Source organism: Hippoglossus stenolepis, chromosome 5 (genome assembly GCF_022539355.2).
Source record: "Hippoglossus stenolepis isolate QCI-W04-F060 chromosome 5, HSTE1.2, whole genome shotgun sequence".
Classification (NCBI taxonomy): Eukaryota; Metazoa; Chordata; class Actinopteri; order Pleuronectiformes; family Pleuronectidae; genus Hippoglossus; species Hippoglossus stenolepis.
In genome coordinates, this window is record NC_061487.1 from 17953453 (window position 1) to 17979933 (window position 26481).

The 26481-nt window shown below is 43.1% G+C and overlaps 2 protein-coding genes across 2 annotated transcripts in view; one reads left to right on the top strand and one right to left on the bottom strand.

Moving 5' to 3' along the window:
• grm3 (glutamate receptor, metabotropic 3) overlaps window positions 1–8536 on the top strand; it is a 38535-nt gene extending 29999 nt beyond the window's left edge. The window contains exons 8-13 of the mRNA XM_035157823.2: window positions 119–308; window positions 887–1196; window positions 1306–1499; window positions 1719–1851; window positions 3766–3943; window positions 4960–8536. Of these exons, the coding sequence (XP_035013714.2) occupies window positions 119–308; window positions 887–1196; window positions 1306–1499; window positions 1719–1851; window positions 3766–3943; window positions 4960–5036 (1082 nt within the window). The 3' untranslated portion in view covers window positions 5037–8536. The remainder of the gene's footprint in view (window positions 1–118; window positions 309–886; window positions 1197–1305; window positions 1500–1718; window positions 1852–3765; window positions 3944–4959) is intronic.
• Window positions 8537–10735: 2199 nt separating this feature from the next.
• elapor2a (endosome-lysosome associated apoptosis and autophagy regulator family member 2a) lies at window positions 10736–25697 on the bottom strand. The gene is made up of 22 exons (XM_035156832.2): window positions 25399–25697; window positions 23326–23446; window positions 21048–21237; window positions 20815–20962; window positions 19942–20031; window positions 19295–19400; window positions 19062–19214; window positions 17625–17713; window positions 17335–17515; window positions 17106–17234; window positions 16225–16315; window positions 16022–16124; window positions 15796–15933; window positions 14001–14264; window positions 13728–13901; window positions 13399–13585; window positions 12927–13023; window positions 12732–12833; window positions 12511–12637; window positions 12215–12393; window positions 11526–11694; window positions 10736–11437 (listed from the first exon to the last, which is right to left on the bottom strand). Exons 1-22 carry the CDS (start codon window positions 25495–25497, stop codon window positions 11369–11371), a joined length of 3006 nt encoding a protein of 1001 aa, XP_035012723.1. The 5' UTR covers window positions 25498–25697; the 3' UTR covers window positions 10736–11368.
• Window positions 25698–26481: the final 784 nt, after the last annotated feature.

Consider the following 26481-nt stretch of genomic DNA (forward strand, 5'->3'; position numbering starts at 1 on the left):
GACTGAATCTCAATGATGTTCTTTTTTTTTTGTCATAGCAACGTACCCTATCAAGCATCTGTGCCTTTTGAACAATCTCAAGCTGCCACACTCTGCGGTTCGTATCCCTGTTTCCCAGGTGAGTACTGCTGCTGGATCTGCACGGCCTGTGAGCCTCATGAATACCTGGCTGATGAGTTCACCTGCTCGCCCTGCGCTCCCGGCCAGTGGCCCACTGACGATCTGACGTCCTGTTACGACCTTCCTGAGGACTACATAATGTGGGAAGATGCCTGGGCCATTGGTCCAATTACTATTGCTTGTGTAGGGTGAGTGATAAAGAGCTGTCGGCAAGATGTCAGTTTGACTGGTCCTGAGAGGTGTGTGTACGTGTTTGCGTTAAGGGAACTGACTGTCAAGATTTGGATATCAAACCTAACAGAAAGACTCTCCATACACATTTTAGGGGTGTGAAGAATTATATTTTTTTGGTCTTTCCAAACCACAAGACAAAAGGTTTAAAGAATGAAGTAAACTGTGATTAATAGTTCAAACAGAAGCTGCATGTGTGGTTAATTAGTTTAAGTAATGGTTTGTTATTGGAAGTAGCAATACATTCAAGGACGACAATCAAAAATCCTGTTTCAACTAGCACATGTGCAGTTTTTCCTCACTGGAAGCTGGTCCTGGATGCTATTAGAGTTTGAGCCAATGTTTAGAGTCAAAATTAAATAGGAGGCGGGACAGGAGAATGTGTTAAGAATTTTTATTTTCTAAACTTTTTTGTGCTTTTTCAAAGAACTATTTTCCAAATATAGTCAATGATGTATGGCTTTGCTCCAAGTTATAAAGTTATGCTATAAAGTTAACAGTAAACAAGACTTAAATGTGCATCTTCTGTCCCCAGGTTCATGTGCACCGGCATGGTGTTCTGGGTGTTTGTCCGGCACAACAACACGCCACTGGTGAAAGCCTCAGGCAGGGAGCTGTGTTACATCCTCCTCTCGGGAGTCTTCTTGTCGTACGCCATGACTTTCCTCTTCTTAGCCAAACCATCTCCCGCCATCTGTGCCCTGCGTCGCCTCGGCCTGGGCACATCGTTTGCTGTCTGCTACTCAGCCCTCCTCACCAAAACCAACAGGATTGCCAGGATTTTCAGTGGTGTCAAAGACGGAGCGGGCGCAGTGAGGCCACGCTTCATCAGCCCGTCGTCTCAGGTGAGCGATTGCCGCATCATTATGCATCAATCTGCATCAGCCAAATGGATGGATTGACAGACAGGGGATCTTGATGACTTTAGCTTTTCTCTCCTCTCGTCTTTTTCAGGTGTTCATCTGTCTGAGTCTCATCTCCGTCCAGTTGGTGATGGTGTCAGTGTGGTTGCTGCTGGAGGTTCCCGGGACACGGCGCTTCACTTTGCCCGAGCGGCGGCAAACTGTCATCCTCAAGTGTAATGTTCGTGACTCCAGTATGCTGCTGTCACTGGGATATGACGTGCTCCTGGTCATCCTGTGTACTGTGTAAGTGTGTCACAGCTGCTTCGACCACTTGTTTTGGGGCCATGCGACTTTGTGCCAAATTCCCATGCACTCAACGATTGTGCTTGGCTCTTGGTTTTAAGAAAGCTACAAACATAATTTTAATTTTTCCATAGCAAGACTAATTTTAGTAGATTAGGTATTAATTGTGTTTTTTTTCCTCAAGGTGTCTAATCAAAAAACATGATTCTCTCTCTGCAGGTATGCCTTCAAGACCAGGAAGTGCCCAGAGAACTTCAATGAGGCCAAGTTTATTGGGTTCACCATGTACACCACCTGTATCATTTGGCTGGCCTTTCTTCCCATCTTTTATGTTACATCAAGCGACTACAGGGTATCTTGAACAACACACACACACACACACACACACACACACACACACACACACACAAGGAAACACACTTGTTTCTGTGTGCTACAGTGATGAAAAGATAGAAACCACTCTCATTTCTGTAGATTCAACATGAAGCTACTTGTAGTAGCTGATTAACTTGAAACTAGAGGTAATAAAGCTCACTAATACAACAAAAGAGAGTAATGACCCACAGCACATGATCATAGAGCCTCGGGACGTAGATGGACTGGCATCAAGAGCTTTGCCTTGCAGCTTAGTTCCCTCTTCACCACAACAGTCCAGTACAACATTTCTGCTGATGCTGCAACAACCCTATGGCCAAGGGCTCTGGCTGCTGCTGGGTTTACTGGGCAGGCCCAACTGGGGGGTGACCCAGGGGTATGCCTCAGGACCCCCTCAGGAGGAGCTGGAAAGCGTGGCTGGGAAAAGCGATGTCTGGAACACTCAGCTTAGAGACTTGATCTCGGAAAAGTGGAAGGAAATGGATGGATGGATGGATGTTGATTAGACAATCTATTATCTAGGATATTATAATAGGCCTGAGATTGGGATCAATCTTCTCCACTTTTCACAAGAAAACATAAATGTACTGCATGTCAAATTTCTCCATTATTACTGACATTCTGGGTGGAGTTGCTATAATCTGACTGTGTGGGCAGTTTTTTGTCTCGTCAACGCTGATTATTACCAGCACACAGGTCACAGGATAGACTGCGCACAGGTGAGGAGGAGACTGAGAACTATTTCTAATCCTGCTGGCAAATGTCAGTGCTGGGACGACAAAAAGACAGGCTGTCAAAGTGCTGACACATGTTCAGCTTTAACAGGGAAGAGGGAGCGAGCGTTCACCCGATCCATACAAATCTTAAGTTATACACACATACCTGAAGCGCACGCTTCCACAAACACACACACACACACAAACAGAAGCAGTGTATCAAAGGGCGTTAGAGAAGAGTGCTGATGCCAGGGATGCTCATTTGATCCCCAACACCCCACACACACACACACCAACCCTTCTCCCCCTCTCCCCCACTCTCTCCCTCTCCATCTCTCTGTAACTAAGCATTTCTTTGGCCTTGTAATCTGACTTTAAGATTAGTCAGGTAGAGGCATAACATCACCAGCATGGACAACCACACACACACACACACACACACACACACACACACACACACACACACACACACACACACACACACATATAAACAGAGGAGATGCCATACCGTCGATTACTAATATTTGTCTCTGTACAGTACCGTGATTTACCGTGAGTTGCTGTTACACCTCTGTAATCATCTGTGATAATTATACTGCAGCCACACAAAGTTACACACAGTAATGATTTACGGCAACTTGTAAGGGACATTCAGGCTGCGTGTTTCTTTTGACTGTAGAGGACAAAGTTCTCCTAAGAGAGACAATAAAGACTGATCCTAACCCAAGGATTGGGAACGCGCAAGTTTGTGTTTAGCATTGATCTTGTACAATAAATCCGTTTGATCTACCGCTGCGTTTCTGTTGGCCCGGGTCTCGTATTGATCTCAGCTGTAATTGTTATCCTCTGGACTGTTGCAAAGGAACAGTCTAACAATACAGAGTTACACTCTTGTTGGCTCTGTCTGCACAGAGATCGGTTGATTACTTTCGGCATTTTTATGCTCAGTATTTAGTCGATCAAAGTGGCTTCGATTTATCGTTGCTTTATTCTCTGCGAGGCACTTTGTAATACTCTTTCAAAAAGTGACTTCGAAGAATGTTCATTATTATAGATTATTATCATCAGATTAGCTCTTAACAGCAATTACTTTGTTCTACATTAGCATACGATTTATCCATCAAAGTCTGACAACTAATTACTGTGTCCCCCGTGTCCCCGTCTTTCCTCCGCAGGTCCAGACCACCACGATGTGTATCTCCGTCAGCCTGAGTGGCTTTGTGGTCCTGGGCTGTATGTTTGCACCGAAGGTCCATATCATCATGTTCCAGCCCCAGAAGAATGTGACCAGCCACAGGCTTAACCTCAATCGCTTCAGTGTCAGCGGTGCTGCCACCACGTACGCATCTCACGGTAAGTTACATGCGGTTACCTCATTTTTAAAGAGACAGGGTTTTTACAGCAGCACTCTCTTTGCTGTCTGTTGTATTATGCGTCTGTCGAATGAGCTGGATTCAACATTCAATATCCAGCACAGCACACGGCCCCGTGTTCCTCTACAGGGAATACAAAGCCTTGAATTTTAAACTATGTAGCAGTTTCTCTATTTTTTTGTATTTTCTTCTATTGGAACAAAATACAAAAGAATACAAACACATGTAAGAGGTTTGATACCACTGTGACCAGATCTAATTATTTACAATAATACAAATATTAATATTATAATTGTATTAATTCCTCATTAGGAACATATATGAAAACATTTAAAAGCACTTAAATTAGTGATTTAGTAAGCATGACAATAATAATATGAACATAAATGATATTAACTATAATCTCTGAACCCAGATTGTGCTTGTAACACAGTCTGTGCCCATTAATCATTCTTAGGGTCATTAGATTTTTATATCCTCCAGTGATGGGAGACATTATGTTTCCAGGTTATCTGTCTGTATCTCAAACTTGCCTCCAGGGTATTTCATTAAACCTGGCTCAAACATTCGCTTGGACTCACGGATGACCTGATTATTAATTGGTGATCAAAGGTCAAAGGTCACTGTGACCTTTACACAATCCTTTTCTGTCAACTTTTAAGTGCGTTATCTATAGAATGCCTCAAAAGAAGCTGTTCACATTTGGCACAAATGTTCACTTAGACTCATACGGGTCTGTAAAAAAGACTGGAACTGCACTCGTTGGCGGTGGCATACAACAGCAGGGCGGTCACTTTTGGGTAATTTTCGAACTAGATTTCAGATCATGCTTTGTATACCGGGGCTTTTCATGTAATGGTAGTATGTGTTAAAGGTAATATCCTCTCCCTGCTAATCCTTGACTAATTTCATGACTAATTATAGGAACAAATTTAAGTCTAAGAAATGCTTTTTTGCTGTTCTCCTGTGTAAGACTCTTCACTTCCTTCTTCGCAGCTTCTGTCAGTGCCCACTTCGTCCCAACCGTGTGCAACGGGAGAGAAATCGTCGACTCCACCACTTCCTCCCTGTGACCACGTACAGTCCACTCTCCGAATCTGCCCCTGCGACTGTTAGCCAATCCACGAACATCGTCCCCTCCAACCTTTCTTCCCCCACCTCTCACACACACACACACTCTACACACTGCATACACAAAAACACGCATATGTGCACACACACACAAATACACACACACACACACACACACACACACACACACAAACACACAAACAAACAACCTTCCTTGTGGACTAGAACTGTATTGTTTCACAAATGTAGAAAGTGTGTAAGTATAATTAAATTATTTTCTAGGGATGTACATACATGGAATCGACATTGTTGTAAGTAGAGAAACAAAAGAACAAAAAAAGTTTTTAGGAGGAAATTTTTGGAGCCTTTGTTTTTGATAGCTTTGTTATGATGCTGTGTAAATAGACATGCACTTCATCATGGTAGGAGGGGGTGTGTCCCTCGGTCTGGACGCACATCTGTGGCTCTGCTTGCCTCACCTGCAATACCCCACTGACTTTTTATTCTCATGCTTTTTTGTAGGTCTCATTGTAATAATTCGTATGCATTTCTATTGTGTATCTTTACATTTGTATATTATACTACTGATGGTTCGAACAGCACAATGTTGACAGTCCTGTAACCCTAGAATGAATGTGCACACAAGCTGAACTGGATAGAGAATAACGCCTGCAACGGACATGTACAAAAAAAAAAAATACATCCAACCCCTCGACGTACTGTTCCAGAACCCGATTTTTAGTTTGAGAATTTGCCTTTTTCACATCTCGATATATATACGATTTCCATCCTAGATCTGTGTAAAGAACTCATTGTGGATGTTTTTGCAGGAAAGTAGGTTTGGCTTTTTGATACAAATGTCATTTTTTTTCTATTTCTGATCATGGAATCCCTTTATCTAAATGGCCATAGTTCCAGACATGTGTTCACCAAAGCAACGCCATGTGTGTTTCGGTAATGGATCACTAACAATAACTAATAGCTGGGATGAAAAGTACATCGTTCCTTTTAGCCTCAAAGCTTTCAAGACTGCGCCGCGATCGCTCTGTCATCCAAAACAAACGGGCGTCCCCCTCTCAGTAATTATGATTTTGAAATCAAGTGAGTCAAACAGTAATGGAAGGAAAAAGTGGCTGCTTTGCTGAACACATGTCGACTTTTTCCAACTACAGGGGAGTGGTAGCTTCTGTTTTTTGTGCCCCACAGATATGGTGATGTTTTGAATATGGCTATGTGCCTTAATGTATCTTGATAGCGCTCCAGGCAGAGGTTGTAAGACATCAGTTTTACATTACCAGCTGCAAATCCTGAGTTTGGCAAATGTAAAAGTGACCTCAGTATTAGAGAACATGTTTCAGGGCAACGCTGCGCCAGTTAGTTTTATTCCCTATATCTCAAGCCATTGATTGTTTACCTGAAGTGTTAAAACGGTGACTTCGGTTCAAATGACTTTCTCCGCCCAACCTTCTTTCTCCAGCGTGAGATATAAAAAAAAAGAAAGAAAACAGACCCCACCATCACAGCGACTTTACGTTTTTACAGCTTAGCGGCGCCAACAAAAGAAGGAAGGGGGAAGAGAAGCTCATACACCATTAAGATGAAGTCACTGACTCGTCGACGTACTGAAGTGTGCAGTTTACATGCCTGTGTTAAATGTGTTGACGTTGAGAGGCACAGCGGAGCAGCTGGCCTCGGCGGTCCCAGAGAGCCTCGCAGGAGGAAGCAGAGCACACAGTGTCAGCTGCCGGCACATCCCAGCTAACGAAAGGATGCTAGAGCAGAACTCATATGCATAACATACTAACACTTATCAAAACACCTTCACCAATCAAACTCTGTGTTTGTGGCTGGAAATGTGACAGACTCTCTTATGAGGTGGGGGGGGGGAAAACGACAAACGCACACACGAATAAAGTTGTTCAAAGAAAATCTAAATAGCTTAAATTAGGGAACTAATTTAGTTTTACAGCATATTTAATTTTACGGTTTGGCCTCACGCAGGAATTTATTGCATCTAGGGTGGTAGTAAATTATTGTTAAGCTGATCTTAAATGATGACATACTATAATATGCTGTCTAAAATAAAGTGTGACTGTTATACTTGATATTTCTAACAAAAAAAACGTGATCAGAATCACTTATTTGCTTCCCAAGACGAGTACTTTTTAAAAATTCATGTTCAAATTCATGCAATAGGCAGAAGAAGAACTGTTGAACATTCAGTTCTTGACCCATCTACACCTTTGCACAGCCGGACTCCCAACAACACCCTGTGATTATCGCACTGAATGATTGATTTTAAGAATTTGAGCGGATGCACCAAGACGAGTCGACCTACATCGGGGCTTGTGCGTTAGGTGCAGAGAGCAGGGAGATAGAGAGAGCGATGTGGCAGAGCTGCTGCTGCTGCTGCTGCTGCTGGATTATGCAAAGCACTCCCACAGCCCAGAAGTCACAGCGCTTCTATGGAAGCTCAAAGCATCTCAGAGATTCAGCCTTTGTTAGCAGAAAGCTCAGCCATTCACTCAGTGGTCCTGCTCCCACAAGATACACCCCGCATGGCAGGTTGCTACGGACAACCACCGCCACATCCGCTGCTGGAATGTGTATTTGTCTGCATGGATGGGAGGAGGGGTGAGGAGAGGGCGAAAAAAAAAGAAGCGGAATATAAAGCGGAGAACCGGGGTGCTGGTTCTGATTCAAATTGGCAGTGACTGATGAGATTTGGCTCCGTTCGGCCCAGTACTCTACTCCCAGCTTTTAATGGCCACACAAATAGAGCACTTAACCCCGATTCTCTCCTCGCTCAGTCCAGGGACTAGTCTCGGACAACAGTCTCACACTCTCCCTCTGACCCTCGCCTTCTCAGTCCGTCTCAACCCTTTAACCTTTCCCCCCCGCCATCTTTGTCCGCCTCATCTCCCCTCTGTGTGTGAAACTTGCTGCCGAGTCGCTCTCAGCCAGGACCACCTAAGCCGTGCCAACAGATTGGTAGCCCACACTCACACTGAAGCGCTTAGATCTGCGAGCCCACTCCAGCACATGCCAGCGAGGTGGCCTTGAGGAGGGTGGAAAAAGGGATAGAGGGAAAGAGGCTGCAAAAAATCTGCAAAGGAAAATAAATATATCACCTTTCTCACTGCAATTACACCATCATATCATGCACCCACTAACTCTATCTGCAGGCTTCCTTAATTGGATTTACTCATGAATCTCCCTTTCAAACAGCGAAACATCGACTGCGGACATTGTCCCTCTATTCACCCGCTGCCAACTGCCATGTGCTCTACAAAGGTCTCTGTGCTGTAGCCCCCCCCGCTATATAACAGAATGTGTCCTTGGCCTCTGAGGCCTCGAAATGAGACAAGACCTCTGCGGCGAAACGGAGCCGGGGTCGAGCTGAACTCTGGAACTGGCGAGACACAAAGCAATAGTTCCGTGTTTTACGATTACGTGCAATAACGAGGCTGTGATGATATCATAATAAATAACAACAAGCAAACAGCGTGTGGTGTTGTCTGCTCGTCCTTCTGTCTCGGATCTGTCCCGCTGCTCTTTGAGCTCAGCGTGTGTGTCAATAACTTGCAGCTAAAAATCTGAATGTTAAATGCACATACAGATGGACTTGTCTCCTCAGCAACATTGTCAGGCCGTCACTACCACTTTCACACACACACACACACACACACACAGGCTCTATTCATAGTGCGTGTTGGCAAATGTTAAAAGTCTCTAACACTCTTGCCTAATCTGTTCCCTGAGTGATGGCACTCCAATTAAACCATTTGGTGGAGTGCTCCCTGCCGTAAGACAATGCACTCCAGTGTGTAGGCCCAGTCTCTCGAAGAAAGAGAGACTGAAAGAAAGAAAGAAAGAAAAAGACAAAGAGGGAAAGAAAAGAGAAAGGCAGCTAAAGATAGGACAGCGTCTGTCACTGGTTTTCCGTCCTGTGCTGCCTTGAGAGTGGATTAATGTGGAGACTAAAGGGCATTACAAGTTGTTAAAAAGGATTCCACGCTGCATCATAATGTCTTTACTTATTACTTTTGCAGAGCTGGAGGTTGCCTCTTGTCTTGTAGCCTGTTATTGATCGCCCTCTGGTGGTAAGAGAACAAACTTAATACCCTTTTGTTAAATCCATCTATCCATCCATTATATATACTGCTTATCCTTCGAGGGCCGCAGGGTGAGGCTGACATTGGGTGAGAGGAAGGGGTCCTGTCCGTCACAGGGCTGTTACATAGAGACAGGCTGTGTTGCACAGGCAGGAAACTTCGTCCCCATTAAGTATGGGCAGCACCTGGCTGCATGCTTAACAGATCAGCTGCAGGTTAGTTTGCACATTCTCCTATTCTTAATTGCTCCTTGCAAGACAGGGGGGAAATAAAGGGTGGAAGAAATCAAACTAGACAATAGTTTATTAGGGATTAAACAATGCAAGAGGTTGCATTTCTCTGTTGTCCACTGCCCTCTACAGGAGAGCACGGGAAGTGACTTGGAAAAGATCAGGGAGGCTTTAAACGTCTCAAAATAAATGATATAAATGTAAAGAATGTAAAGAATGTGTCTTTGTGAATTGGAAAAAAATACCAACAAAAAATAGTCCCAGTATCTTTAAGATAAGATAAAACACCATGAGGAGTAAAAGGAAATGTATATATAATATATAGTATATTTATAGTATAATATATACAATGTGGACTGAATAGACACAGTGTAACAGGATAAATTAATGTTTTGATTGAAGGAAATTTGTTAGAAGTTTAGTTTTCCCCCAAATCTATTTCTTCAAGACATCATGAAAACATTTAAAATGCTGCTTTGACATGAAGAGAGAACCTGAAATTGAATGCACTCCAGCAACCCTCGGAGGATTAGAGTTATAGATAATGGGTGGATGTGCCCCATCAAACTAATATTAATCTGCTTTTTTAACTGTAATCATGTGTTTGCTTTGAACAACTCTTGTTCACACTATGAACAGTTTGAGGTCATTTCAAATACAAGAAACCAATAACCGTGCCTCTAAGCCAGAGCTGCTGGAGTCACCACTGTTCTGATCACTTTGCATTTAAAACATGGTGTTAAACTAAAAGGCTGTGACCTCAGCTTGTAGGACATCATGTCAGTGACACAATATCACAGCTATCATATCAAGGCAGGTCACACCTCCACAGTTTGATGAAACACTTTTGCAAACAAAGGGACAGCAGCCTTTGAAGGATTGAATGATTTCAGTGCTTGCAAATGTTCACAAGGAAATACATGTGGTCAAGGGGAGAAGTCATTCACAACTGAAAACCTGAAGTTGATCAGGAAGAACTTAACTCTCACAGCTGGAAATATGTGACACTGTATCAGGTGCTGAATCACTGTTGACCAATAACTGCACCAGACAACACTGATTACACAATGATAACTACATATGTTGAAATTATATTTTAGAGATTACATGATTTTTTTAAACTCTTTACTGTGGAACAAGTGGAATTGGGCTTTTTCCCCGATTAAAAAATATCATTAAAAGAAAAACTCAAAATTAAATATGTAAATTGGGAGACAATTTCCCAGAAGAAGAAATCTTATTATAAGACAAGAATCTTACCAATTATTTTGCACTTACTATTTGCGTCGTAACTCAAGTGATTGTAGATTTCTCAAAAGAAACAGGTGAAATAGGAATGAACCAAACTGGGTCAACTTATACACAAATACATTATTTATTCGACACACATTGATAATCAGCACAAACAACGTCTTCCTCATTTTCCGTTGGTCGGCAGATCTTAATGCAGTGACTTCAACAACCAAAGAGTGAGAGCGAATGAGACGATATAGGCTTTTATTGACAAAATATATCAGTCTGTGTAAATGTCAATGGGAGATGAACACACACAACCGCACACTAACCACGGTGACCCTGATGATGCACCGTGGCTGTCGAAAGAAATATCAGATACTACACAGACTGAAATAAATAAGCTTCTCATATAGGTCCTTGTCTCACCCTGAGCTCTTCTATCAGCCTCTCTGACATCAGTTTGAATCAGGAGCGTCTATCACTCTCGCCTGCTTCACAGTACTATGCTTCCAGTTGGACGGCTCAGTCATACTAAGCTTTAAGGCCAGCGTGTTGGTGCGACTCCTCTGAACCTGGCTCTGGGTACCTGCCTGGTGTGTGTCTGTGTGTGTGTGTGTACGTATGTTTGTGACACACGGTTGGTATTCCAGGTACCAAAGCTCATAAAGGGGGAGGTCGGTTAAAGGGTCCATCAGTGGAAAGTCTCCCGAGGGTCTGGTCTCGTCCCTCACTCCCACCCACTTTGACGCCACCCTAGCTCCACACCAGGGCTTTCGAATGAGACGAGTTTAGCTGCACGTTTTCATACTTCTCACCATTTCCCTGAAATCAAAAACAAATATTCAATTTACCACGTTTTGAAAGACTTTCTCCGTATAGTGTAAAAGCAAAATGGTGCGGCCACTCTCACCTTGGATGCTATGGCTTTGAGTTTGCCGAGCAGAGAGGGCTTTGTGTAGACGACTTCATCGTCCATGTCGCCCTCGTTCTCTCCCTCCATCACAGCACAGCTGTCGGCTCCTGGCATGTCACACTCCTTATTGGCAGAAATCACCAGCTTGGAGTACTTATACTCCAGCCTAGCAAAGACACGAGTGACAGAATCAGTACAGTGGGAAAATACAAGAAGAGGACAGATTCGGACAAAAACTGAAAGGAGGGATGGCATCAAACAACAAGAGTTTGATGGAAGGAAAGGAGAGATGGGTGGAGACGAGAGGAGAGGAGAGGAAATACTAAAAAGGGAGGAATGAAGAAAAATAGGATGGGGCAACAGGGAGTAGGGAGGACAAATAAAAGAAGGGAAGATACAAGTAAGGACAGAGAAGAAGACAGTGAGTAAGGAAGACAAGGGAAATAAGACAAAAGTAGGGACAGAGTAAGATCACAGGGAAAGGTGAGGACAAGGAAAAGAAGGGAAGACACAGGCATAAGGACAGAGAGATGAGAAGGAAGACAAAGGTAAGGGACAAAAAGGAAAGGGAGTAAGGGGAGATACAACAGAGAGGGAAGAGAGGGAACAGGTAAAGGAGTGAAGTGGAGAAATGAAGGGGGAGACAAAGATGGAAGAAGGGCGAGGGAGCACAGAGGAAGAGCTACCGTTTGTTCTTCTTCCAGAAGTAGCAGGTGAGGGAGACGAGCAGCACCGCGCTGAAGGCTCCCAGCCCGGCACCGAGCCGAATCCAGAACTCCACACCTTCACACGGCAGCGTCCTCTTATCAGGCAGGGCCACACCTCCCATGCACAGCTTGGGTTCAGTCCACACAGACAGCAGATCCTGAGGATAAACACACACATGTATGGTACAAAGTAAGAATGTGACAGATCATGTTCTCTCATTTTAAATCGAATGTCCTTCACTAGATAACCGTAAAGTCCACACACACACACACACCTGGTTTCCTCCCTTGCACGCTCCTTCTATCTGATGGTAATCTCTCCCCGTGCATGTGGGACAAGCCCCCGAGCTCTCCCATAAGAAGTGAAAGGTGCAGCCGTCACATGTTCCTGCAGGGCACTCGCTGGAACAAGCAAACGCAGAGTTTTGTCACTTCTCCGCCACATCGCAGCGTAGATGAAGGTTATGTTTGTTAAACTGGAGAAACGGTGATGTACCTGGGAACTGACAGCTCTCCTTTAGTGCTCCTCTCTGGGTTACAGCGGAGTGTCAACACCGCACTCCGACCTGACTCACAGGACGAGGTCGCCTCCAAGGATCTTATAAAAAAAACAAATTCACAGATAAGAAAAAGAATCTTAGAGCACGGATATTGTTTTACATTGAAAAATAGCCTGAAACGAAGCCGTTACCTGTAGTAGAAGTTGAGATCGGGGACTTTCTTCGATTTCTGGGGGTACCATTCTGGTCTCGCCCTTATTCCATCGAGTGTATCATCTACTGTTGCTCCTGTTACAAGAAAGCACAATTTACCCGTAAGTCTTGACCTTAAGCCCCCCCCCCCAAGACATAGGGCTGTCATATTCATATGAATGTGATAACGTAGAATCATCCCAAACATTTGACTCTACACAAACTTTGGCCCTGCGAGGCCCTCGACGCATTGAAATACTGGATGGCGTTATGAGCTATGTTCAAACCATAAATGTAGATTTAAAAAAACATCATTAAAGATCTCTTGTTATGTTATAAATATTCTTCTTTCTCTTTTGCTTCATCTCCTCTGTATCATTTATTTTACATTAAGTGACAGCAGTGTAAAATATACCAGATTCAGCTTTCTACAGTGACAATGAATGTAGATTACAGACACCCCATACTAACCGAGGAAGGTGTCGGCCAGGTTAATGGACTGAGAGGAGAGCGCTGTGTGGAAACCTCGTCCACTCGCTGGGATTATAGTTGACTGACAGATGAAGGTCTTGACAGCATTGGCTCCTTCACCCTTCTCTCTCTGGTAGTCAGTGATGGTTAGGTCTGTTACGTTGTCTGTGCACACCGCCAGCTGACCCTGAAATAAGAAAGAGCAGAGAATGATGCATCTATACTTTAAAAAGGCAGTGTTTTCTGTGTGTGTGTGTGTGTGTGTGTGTGGTGTGTGTGTGTGTGTGTGTGTGTGTGTGTGTGTGTGTGTGTGTGTGTGTGTTTCACACCTGTCCTCCACACAGGCTGATATTGAACTGGTGGAAGTACTTAGTTCCTTTGGAGGTGAAGCTGGGACCGATCATCAGAGACCCTACAGAGCCGAGGAGGCTGAGGTCAAAGGTCAGAGTGACGTTTCCCTCTGTGTGGCTGAAGTGACAGTCACTGTAACACAAACTGTGGTCCTGGGAAAACACACAAACTCAGGTAAATATGGTTGGGTCATATAAATAATTATACGGTTTCAGAAAAGCTTGACTTCGTCCCGAGCTTCAGCGACAAACCTTGTCACTCTTGCTGGCTGGGCCGCAGGGTTTGCAAGCATCGGGGCCCGGTGTGGCGTGAGACACGAGGTGCGTGTTACGGGGACACTCCGTGCACTGGCTGCTGTGTGTGTCTATGTAATGTCCAGGTGGACACGGCACACAGGTGGAGCTGGACGGTTGAGTGCTGAGCGCACAAGCCCGACACCCAGAGGACCCCCCATCCACTGCGTTACTCACCGAGATGGAGTAGATTCGCGCCACGTCGTTGACGTACCGACGCGCCTGAAACAAACACAATGAACTAGAGTGGCATTCGGTGGAGCGCATACCTCTTCTAACAGTCCCTTTAGATTCAATCAAACCAAATTACACTTACTCGTAGGTAGCAGTTCCCTAAATGGGCCACATTTTTTCATCTAGATTCGTGTATCATTTTCTGGGAAATTTAAAAAAATCCTATTTCTAATCCTGGATCCTTCTTTTGTCCGGATCCACGCAAAAATGTATTAGGTTCTTTCTTGGCCCAGGCCCCATCCAAGTTCAATGGAAATCTGTTCGGCTGTTTTTTGCACAAACCAACAGACAGGAGTGAAAACATAACCTCCTTGACAGCGATAACTAACGTGTGTGTGCTGTTAAAAGGCGTAGTGGAGTTCAGAGAGGTTTATAAAGAGGGACCTATGTTTTCCAAAAGTTTTTACCCCAACCCCGACACATGAGGGAATCACAACACACAGTAGTTGTACTCGATCGACAGTTAATTTGGGATTAGTGCCCCTAACGTTAGCAGTTAAAGGCGATTGGTTAAACATATCTACGAAGTTTCGTCAGGATATCCGCCATATAAAAACATCTATTCTGTTTTTTGTTATGTATTTCTTCTTCATTGTTTTGCAGGGTACTTTGTGAGCACAGCGATGAAAACAAGTTTGTGTGATTTATAGTTCGGTTTCACCACCGCCTCAGAAATTATCTTAATAAGCAAACAGAAGGGTGTGTTTGGTGTACCGAGTGTGGAGCGGATTTACAGGACTGAGTGAGGAAGATAAAACTGACGGGAACTTTTTCAGACATTTGTGGATTCTGGACCCAAGACAACAAACACCAGACCAGGTTTCCTTATCGAAGGAGGGACCGAATGGCAAAAAATACTGGCCTGACCTCAATTGATCCGACCAGCTACTGCAACAACATAAAAACTGGTTTAAAACTACAGGGAAAATAACATCTGCTGCTCATGATTCTTAGCTATTTAATAAGGTCGCTGTAAATGTTTATTACTGTTGCCAAGGAGATTATGTTTTCATTTGTGTTTGTCAGGATTAATAAAAACCGACTGAACCATATATTTTTTCTACTGAACACTTTTCTTTCTTTATGTTTTTATGCATTTAACTTTTTTAAATTTGATTTCTTTTTCCATTTCTTTTAAATATCATTTAAAAATGTACTTATGTTTCTTAAAAATCTGTTCTCTTCTTATTTTGAATTTCATTTTAACATGTTTTTATTTTCATTCAACTTTATGTAAATCACTTTGAGCTGCATTTCTTGTCTGACAGGTGCTTTACAAAGTATATTATTATTATTATTATTATTATCATATACACACTTGTGAACATTTGGACTGTGAGGCTTTCTTTATGTTAGAGTCATTGTTCGTTACTGAGAAGAAGAAAATGAAGCATATTGATTCCTGATTTAAAGAAAATCCCACAGTGTGATTATAATAAAACATGATAACAATAAATATCCTACATTTCCATTGAACATAGTTGAAAGTAGTGTAATATCAGTGTGTACTCATGCTTACATCTGCAGGCTGGTTAGTCCTCTGGAAAGCCCACGTGTAGGAGACCGAGGCGTTCTTGGTCATGACGTGTGTGTACGTCTGTCTTGTCTTGGTTTTCTCCCATGACTCCACCACAGTGGTACTCTTCCTGTTTACATCCTAGAAGATATACAATAATAAATATATACTGTATATGATCATATTAATATGTATGAGGCAGCAAACACTCGACAGGAGCAGTTCTCACCATCATGAAGTAGAGCTCACAATCGGCGGCGCACAGAGTTTCAAACTCAAACGTGATGCGACCGAACTCTGTCCCCGAATGGCTCGATATTGCAGTAGGAAGCCTGACACAGGAAGTAAGTAGAGACAAGTGGGCATTAGTCTGTCAGAGAGCAAGAGTGACAAAAGAGATGGAGACTGAAAAACACAAAATGACTTGTTTACTTGAAGCCAGGAACATGGATGTTGAGGATGAGGTAATCGTTATCCGAGCTTCCTGCTCCACTCTGGATGTGATCACCTGCCACCTCCCAGCCTAAAGGACAGAACAAATCCAAATCACCCATATATTTCAAGACATAACTTAAAAAGAAACAGTTCAAGGATGTGGGAAATCTTAAATCTTCATTGCTGAGAGTTGGGAGAGAAGTTTGATACCACTCGAATTCTTTTACGGTAAATAGGAAGCTACCACTGGCATCCAGTTGGTTTAGCTAACCTAAGAACAAAGACTGGAGAGAGGGAGAGAGCTACAAACCTAAAAACAAACGGGCTGGATGAGTAAACAAATAAGATTTCAAATGTTAAGTGAGAAGGTTCCTGGTTTGAATCCCGGTTTGGACGGGGACTTTCTGTGTGTAGTTTGCCTGTTCTTCCCTGATCTGCGTAGGTTTTCTCCAGGTTCTCCGACTTCCTTAATTCAAGACTTTAAATTGACCATAGTTGTGAATGTGAATAGCTGTCCGTCTCTGTGTGCCCCCCCCACACCCTCAAAAGATAAGCGGTACAGATTATGGATAATGGATGGATTTTTAAGATACAGCATTTATCAAGATCTGATCCTCCCTTCAGATCAAACACGTACGTTTCTTCTTCTAAAGTTTGACTAATTTGGCTGAAAATAGGACGAGTGAAGCAAACTGGCAGCTGATGGTGGCTTTATATTTACTGTACAGGAACACGAGTGGTGTATTGATCTTCTCATCCAACTCTTGGCAGGGGAGCGAATAAATATACTGCTGAAAAAGTTTTACTTTTCCTTTGAGATTAAAGACAAGGAGGAAAAGAAAGAGTACTGTAACTTGCCAATAAAAACAAACACCCACCATTCATACTGTCACATTTGGAGTTGCCCACATTAAAACAGGAGGTCTTCATGTTCGCAGGAAGAATATTCCACCATTTATACTCGTAGCCCAAGGTGGGCTCGGTGCCTGCTGGACACTGCTTACACGCTGGTGGATGGGAACCAATAAAAACATAATTAGGGAAAGTTGCACAGAGAAAGGACAAAAGTTCAGTTGAACAAAATTAGGTAGATAAATTTGTGTTTACGTTGCAGTCCGTCAGAGTAGGTCCCAGGCGGGCAGGGTGAGCAGGTGGCTGTGTCATTGTTATAGAAACCAGGGTTGCAGGGGGGGCAGGGCTCCCGTTCGCCGCTGGGTGGCAACGTCTCGGCTCCGCTCACACCCTCCAGACAGATCTTAGGCTCAATCCACTTATATATGACCTGCGTCTGAAATTACACAGAGATGGGAGGTGACGGGATAGAAAGTGTGATTATGTGATTACAGAAGCAGACTCCTCCCGAGTGTTTTAACTGAACGTGGCCTCCTTTCTCTCACCTTGCCGTCGTGGTCACATGCTGTGTGGATCTGGAAATAGTCCTTCACGGAGCACGGAGGTCTGTTCTTACACACAGCCGATCCCTCAGCTTAGAAAGAAACGTTGAAAATTTAGCAAAAAATCCCATCAATACTGCAGCACTTATAATAATAAACATTAAGCCTTTGTCAAAGACATCGAGCTAAGTCGTCAACAAACAAGTTTCAAAGTGAAATAGAGAACAATTCAGTTCTATTTGAAAGACGGCAGAGTCAAGCAAACAACTGTGTGACGAGAGATGTGAATACAAACGAAGAATAAAAGAAGAAGAGAAAGAATAATTTGCTCTTTTTCTGCAGTGAGGCACAGATCATCCAATATGCATAAAGAGGTGCGCTGGATTAAATATGTAACATGTTCAGAAGACTCGATCCGTTTCCAGCATCCTCGCAGTCACTTGTCAATGATTTGAGGAGATAAATTCACAGGATTATATGAGAGAATGTGAAGATACTCAGATTGAAGTCGAGATGTTGCCTCGGTAAAAAACACTACAATTGTCTTTTCCTTGAACGTACCATTTAATTTCATGAGACAAGGTAAACATATTACAACTGGGGGGAAAAATTATAATAACAACAAAGATCATCTATGACCTTGTATCATCTTAACGCCGACAGCCCAGCAGGGTCCGGCACAGTGACTGTGTTACATGTGGAAATATATTCAACTAAATCTTTAACAATACAACAGCATACAGCATCTATCAGAATCTGTTGCTCTCTTGCCACACCGAGCCAACAAGCGCTTTTCTTCTTCTGAAGTTTGACTAAGTTGGCTGTAAATAGGACGAGCGCTCTTTCTATACTTCTGGCCAGTGATGTGTGACAATTAGGCGACACACAACTTCATTATGTTGTTCCAAAGATTCTAAAGCTGCTTTCAGACACGCACTGAAGTTCGGACACTTTCCCCTCGATTTTCCGTACGGGCTGAATGTAAGAACGGGAACGTCCAAGTCAGTTGATCCTGACAGTTTTCCTGCCCCTGAGTAAAATGTCTGAGTGACTGAGAGCCAATGTGAGACGACAGCGGGACAATTCACAGTGAGCGAGTGGGCGTACTGATGATCTCTCGAACACACAAGAGACGGAAAACTGGAAGAATACGAATATCTCAGGATAAATAAGAGGTTCCATAAATAAAAGACTTAGTGGAGGGATGGGACATGACCAAGACTAAAAAACGTGGTGTAAATGACGCCGTATTTGTACTTTAATTGTATTGGATTATTCTGCAACGCTGTTTACCCCTGAAACTCCAAAAGTGTTTCATGGAATTAAACACTTCACCCATCCCTCCATCGGCATAGTGGTGAGTAGATAATGAGGGAATTTTCATTTTTGGGTGAACTATCCCTTCAAGCTTCTCTTTTGTGTGTCACTGTGTGTTCGTACCAGCATACTGAATGGTGGTGTCACAGGGAGTGCAGGAGCTGGCCCCGTGGCCAGAGTAGGTGTCCCGAGGGCAGGGTTCACACGTGGAGGAGCCTGGGACTTGACTGAACGTCCCGGGCTTACACGGAAAACACTCCGACGTATATGCAACTCCTTGTGTAAGGAATTGACAGAGAGTTAGTGCATTGATATGTCACTGAGCCAACAGAGAGAAAAGGAAATATGTTAGTGACCTTCTATTTGGACATTTTTCAGCAAAACGGGCTTCACCACTTTGGTCCCCATCAAGACGCCTCCTGTTCTCCAGTAGAGGATGTTGGTGCCAGATTTCAGGTTCACCTAGAATACACGTCGTCATCATATATCAGTTAAACTACAAACTGAGCACAGCCGTTCTTTCACAATCACAAGAAGAGATCAGCTTTTAGAAAAAACTAAGGAAATTTAAGTGTCAAAATATGCAAAAAGATGAAAATATTAACTGAATAAATAACAAGTAATTTCAGTTCAAACTGTCTTTTTCATATTCGAATTCATTAATGAACATTATTATTTAAATTGTGTAATCTAACTGTGTGAAAACATAAAAAATAGATTCAACTTTCACATTTACTTTGGAAAAAAACATTAAAAGATCCAAGGACTGAATCGTATTAAGCCCCAGCATTACGGTGTATGATAATTAACCCTAAAAATTCCGGACTGAACTAATTTCACATTGTGTCTGTAAAAATACTGGTGGCAACATCAAGTGACTCAGGCTCTCTGCTTGTTTATGTCCACTTCTTGCTGCCAACACATTTATTTTGAAAGACTGAGGCCAGCTGTCAAAGACTTGGCTTCCTCAGCCTTTGTTCATCTTACAGGATGCAGCACTCACAGTGTGGGTCGCCCATTCACCATGATTGGTGAGCTTGAGCCACTTGGTATCAGTGGACTGGTCCATCTCCTGACACTGGTCGTTCTGGATCTAAACACGGAGCACAAAGATCAGTGTCCAGCAGCAGAAACTATCACCTCCTGTGATACAGCAGCCAAGAGTGTTTTTTATTACACCAGAAATGAGAAGCAATATCTACCTTGCATATTGAGAGTAGATGCTGATAAATATCTATTAATTTATATCAAAAAAAACATGTACAACCCATATTTCAAAAGGATTAGAAATCTACCACAGACCTTTCAGTCGTTATGATGGTTGGTATTTAGTTTTATTTTCGGATACAGATTTGTTCAGTGTTGTCATAACAACACGTATTTAGCATTAATTATGGCTCTGTTCGGTTTAAGTGTCCCCGCAGTAATATCAAGGAGCCAGGATGAACAATGGCAGCGTAGAACTTAAATGGAACACAGCCATTAATAATGTCACGGCCTTCTCTGCCATGATGTGTCAAATGTTGACTCACAACAGACATTAGAGGAGCTGTTGTTATACTGTGCTCTCAACAGATGGTAGAGCATCATCCGTCAGTACGTTGCCCTCTTGTCTGATCACAATCTGAGGCCACTTGCAATTGGATCTAGCATTTTGTTTACATGTCCATCAGCATTGTTCCTATTGTATTTTAGTGCTTTATGACATGAGGTATTAAAACACTCTACTGGACAGACCAGAACATTGCGCGGGCAGAGTATACACAGAAACGAAGACTATGCAAACAGACTCAGAATCCACTTAAACAGATCAATAAGCAAACACAGGGAAAAGGATTTTCCTATTAGTAAAAGGATAAAAGATAATGCAGCTCACAAAGAACTCAAACAGCAGGTTGTTGTCTGGATACTGGTACTCAAAGATGACGGAGCCCTGTTTCTTCAGATGCACGGCATAGATGAGTGAGACCGTGCACTCGTCCCTGTTGGACTCCAGGTAGTTTCCTTGAGGCACCCAGGAAGAACTGCAAGAACAAATTAAATAAAACAAATTATTTAGAAATTGCTTACAACCCAGCTTTCAGTTTTTCTCGTGTCTCGTTCTCACACCTGTTGCAGGTGACCCGGTCTTCTCCGCGGGGGCCGTTTTCCAGGGAGGTTGCCAGGCTACTGAACCCAGCAGGCATGGAATCCCATTGGTCGAAGCGGATGCCGCTGCCGAGGGAGTAGCTTCCTGCGGCACACTTTGTGCACTCCTGAGCCGACATCTCCAGGAACTCCCCAGACTCGCAGGAGAAGGCTGGGGAATGAAGCAAGAGACACAGACGGAGGGAGAGAAGAAGAATATTACGTGTCACATTCTGCTAGAACTCATGCATAAAATATAAAAAGAAAGATGACAGAGACATGCAAATCACTGCTGCATTCAGTATAATGTAGCCGTAGTGATAGAAGAACTTAATCCTTACATCCTGTTACACTGTGTGTGTGTGTGTGTGTGTGTGTGTGTGTGTGTGTGTGTGTGTGTGTGTGTGTGTGTGTGTGTGTGTCTGTCTTTACACATTTTCCCACTGAGCCTCTTTGCTTTATGCATCTGCCCACACTCTGACACTGTCAGCTTTTCCTCATACTTTGTCTGGTCAAATGCCATTATGCTGTGAATGGGTATAAAATGTGTGCCGTGCATAGGAGACGTGCTGTGTGTTATTGTGCACAACAGGAGGTGATTCACGCAGAGCTTGAATTATTTATCAGTTAACTGATAAAAATCTGCAGATAAACTGATATCAGCGTTAATGTTTGCCGCTACACACCGATAAGAAAACTTATATTTTACAGAACAAACAATGTCGAAAAGATGTGAACTTATTTTCACATGTTGAAATATTCTTATTATCTAAATCTGATTATTTTATTTATTATAGTTATTTATGATAAAGTTTATGGTAAAACTGTGAAATATCAACCCTCAATTACATTTCTTTGTCATAAGGTTTTGACATCTTAGGAATCCGTGCACATTTTTTTTAATATATATTTCACCCCAAAATATCAGTTTAAGAATTTCTTACTCCTTAATATTGGGATCAGCAAACAAATATCTGGGACTGTGGGGCTGTAGATTTAAGGATCGTTTGCTGCGGCACTCATTTCAATACGGTGCGATGAATGGTATAAGGTATTTATGAAGTTGCTGTGAAGAAACAGGTGTGTGTGCTATTCTCTTTGTGTGTATTGTGTGTGAGTCTAAACAGGAAGAAGGAAACAGAAAATTGTCAAAATAACAAAAGGCGACAGATTTGAAAAAACATTTCACCTTGACAGAGGAATGAGGCATGAAGGAAGAAGCACATGTGGAAGACACGTCGCCGAGAGTAAAAGAAAATTCTTCACTATAATGGATCTCATTCATTATCATCATCATCATTATAACTGGATTGGTTCCAATAACATTTAGAGAGATAACCACTCTGCACTTCATTCTGTGAGTGACATTTTCACCTGAACAATTATCTCACACGCAGATAATCTGATGCTGATAATCTCAATTCATTCGTGGAGCAGTGCTGTAACAGCGCAGGGCAAACCTGTTCTAGGGAGGTCGAACAAACTCATGTGACCACCTACCCAACCTCAGCGTTCTTTTATTAAACGATTCAAATCTGCCTGATATGTGTCGTTATCAATCAGGCTTGAGACTTTACAGTTCACCCATAAATATTTATACATAACTATAAATAAAAGGAAAACACAAATATCACCAAATAGACAGAATTTGAAATAACAAAAAACAATTTTACATAATTTATATATATATTTTCTGCATTGTTTAAAAGTTTTCATATTGGAGCGTATCAGCAGAAAAGGTTGATACCAATACGTGTGTGAAAGGCTCATATCTGCAAATATTATTGGCCGATCGATTAATCAGTCGGGCTCTAGTGACTGCCACCTCCAGATAAAACAAAGACACAGTTTATTTTAAAAAACATTAGCTCCGAAGGCACTAACTTGCTCTCTTTTTTCAAATAGTTTTGTTAATTAAGACGCTCCATTTTAAGTGATTTTCCAGCGGTGGCAGATGTTGCCATCGCTTCAAGGCACCCCAACATCTGTCACCACTTACTGCAACTCACATCAGACACACACAACATCTCCGAGCGACAACATGGCCGGTTGATGATGTGTCTGGTGCAGTGAGCCAGCACAGAGCTGTTGTGTGACAGTGTTTCGCTGCGAGGTTATTGGCCTGCTGCTTTGCTCTGCGGTCGGTTCGGCGATATCCAAACAGGGTGGGTCAGGTTGTAGTGGTGGAAATTCCAGGCCAGTGATAAGAAGGTGAGACACACACACACATCCACTCACACACACACTGACATATACTTACTGCACTCTGTGCCGCGTACAGGCTCTGGTAGTCCAGTGCAGGCCCCGGTTCTATGAGGGATGGCCACTCTCCATCGAGATCCCGTACTGTCGCACTCTGTGTACTCGTAGTAGTAGTCTGTCTGCCAATTGGACGTGCACACAACAGAAAACATATGCGTAAGAACTCAGCTGCCAAAACAGTGTTGGATGCAAACATTAAGCAAATGTGGGATCAGAGTCCGGGCAGGAAAACATCACACCACACCCAAAACAGAGCCCTGAGTCATCTCGCTCTGGGTGAATCAAAGCAGATGGAGCTCCTGCGTTAGCAACAAGTACCGACTTTAACTATGTGCATCCCGCTGCTCAGGTTTACAAAAGAAGAGCTCTGGTGACGGAGTTATCTCTCCAGCCACGACTGCTCTTCTGCCCTGGATACACAACATACCATCTCCATGGCGATTGCAACAGGGGTGAGGGCAGCAGGGGCTAAAACAGGCAGGAGGTGTTTTTACCAGCGGCTTTGAGGAAACAGTTAGACACTTGATTGTTGAACGCAGCAGCCTGTGGTCCACAATGTGGTCTGGAGTGACAACCATAAGTTTAAAGTTCTCTCCTCCACACACACACACACACACACACACACACACACACACACACACACACACACACACACACACACACACACACACACACACACACACACACACACACACACACACACACACACACACACACACACACACACACACACACACACACTCTCTTCTCCATCGTTCTATCTACACAGCAGAGTGGCCTCATTTCTAACAGTTTACATAAAGTTGCTCCTTGAGCCAAACCAGAGTTTGACACCATGGCACATGCAGGCTGTTGTGTGTGTGTTTGTTTGTGTGGGTGTGTGTCTGTGTGTGTTTGTTTGTGTAGACACAGCCCAGTCACACAGTTGATAAAGGACAAGAGGAATGAGGCTGGATTTAACATCATTTATAGACCAAAGTTTAACAATCAAACTCTAAAAACACAAGAAATCTACTATGTTGCACTGAAAACTCATAACTGGGTCAATAACAGATGTGACGGACTTTAAATATTCACTTGACCCCATTAATCAGCATGGTAGCTTCTACTTCTTAATTTGAACAACTCACAGGCAAACTTTGACGATTATTATCATGATGTTTTGTGGTTGTGATGCTGCAGGCCCATAAGTATAAGAGAAAACTAATTTCTTTGCATTGTGATCTATTATAATACATGAAATACATTACCTTTAGATGTGATTACACTGTTAGTCTGAATAACTGGTGCACCCACTGGTGATACTGTGCGTTCAAAGGTAAACATCATGTCACACGCACACTGCTCCTTTTCATGATTTAGGATAACCCTTTGTTGTTTGTTTGCACTAAAACCTCATTATAATTTAAGAGCTTTAGTCAGTAACTGATATCCCAGACTTTAAATATTCACCTCAAACCATGTCAGCCTCTACTTCTTCATTTAAACCAAGATATGAGCCATGATGCCAAAAGCAGGAGAACCTAAATCTTGTGGTTTTGCAGCACACAGGGCTTTAGTAATCTCTGCTGGTGTGAGAGCAGGGATTGAGCCAATAACATATAAGGAATGTTACCCCTCTATCTATCTTGGGACAGTCTCTGTGTGTGTGTGAGTGTGACTGTGTTGTGTGCTGCCAGCCTGGGCTGAGGAGGTGTCTAGCTGAGCCAGAGCAGAGGGAAGGAAAGGCCACTCCATGCAGGAAGCTGATAACAGCCTGGCCGAGTATTATGAGAAACGCACATCAGAGATTCATTGCTCCTCCATGTTGGCTCAGACTTGTCAAAAACAGAGGAAGCGTCGAGGTGCGTCTCTTCTCCCATCACACCATGACTCAGTCCGGATACGTGTCCATTTCAATTTCATTTCACATGGACACTGGGGTTACCAACTCGCTGTCAGTGCGTGTGTGTGTGCGCGCGTCCATAGCGGCTCAATCAGTGCGTAATTGCCCGACTCCCATCCCCCTGTGTGGAGCTCTGGCCCCACACAACCCGGGCGGTGACAAAGGACGAAGCCTCGCATCTCTCACCTCACTGCACGGCCGCTGTCCTTTGGCCCCGTCCATCAGCCGGAGCGAGCAGAGGAGGAGGAGAGCGCCACTGGCGACGCACCAAGCCGAGGACCGCATCGTGGATCATCGAGGGTGAGGAGGTGGGAGGAGAAAACCAATGACAGCCCGGATCCAGCAGAATGATGTTTATATAATAATGATAATAATAATGATAAACCTGAAGCTTTGTCAGATGCGAGTCAGCACCTGCTCCTGTCGCCGGATTGTAGCTCTCACCACCTGCGATTATCCTCTGAGTGTGCGCTCCCCCACTGACCCACAGCCCACAACCACAAACACAACACCACTTCCGCTTGTGGCTTTCAAAGTTAAAAACAGACCACTATCTATAGGCGTGCGATCTGGGACCTGTTTGATTTTGAATGCCCTTTTTTCCCCAAAAATTGTGACACGAATTTATTTATATACACATCGACTTTATTTTCTTGCGATAAAGCCTCCATTTTTCTAAAGGTGAACTATTGTGTTGCTTTATTGTGAAGGCATATTTGTAGCACTTCCGGTGGATATCTGCCAACTTGACGCGTTTGTGTTTGTTCCTTCAAGCACCGGCTCTGACGCTCCTGTGACGTCACTCAGGGGACAAAAAGAGAATATCTTGTTTTATTTATTTATTTATTTATTTTTAAAGCATCTTTTTTCCCTCAAAGACAAACAAAGATGTTGCTTTAGTTTGAAGGCACAATATTAGCACATCTGGTTTATAACTGTCTGTATCTGCTAATTTGACGCACTCCCATTGGTTCCTTTCCCTGTGACTCTCCTGTGATGCCGCTCAGGAAAAAATAAAGAATACTTTTTTTTCCCCCTTTCATTGCAAAACAAATACAACGTGATGTGTAATATTATTTTCAGGCTGTAAGTATTTAGTTTATGAATGTAAACAGTAAGGATACACTGTTTACGTTCATAAACAGTCTACGCCCCTTGATGTTCAACTGTTTGGGCTGATGTTGCTGTGAGAATGGACATTGTTTAGTCTTTATCTTAAACAGCATCGAGTAGATAGATGCAGGATATTGTTTTTGAATCTCAACCACT

Coding starts and splice junctions, on each gene's coding strand:
- elapor2a (XM_035156832.2), bottom strand. CDS start 25,497: ATGCGGTCCTCGGCTTGGTGCGTCGCCAGTGGCGCTCTCCTCCTCCTC. Junction 20,963..21,047: donor GACCGGGTCACCTGCAACAG/GTGTGAGAACGA, acceptor TTGTTCTTGCAG/TTCTTCCTGGGTGCCTCAAG. Junction 17,516..17,624: donor CATGTGACCACGACGGCAAG/GTGAGAGAAAGG, acceptor GTGTAATTTCAG/ACGCAGGTCATATATAAGTG.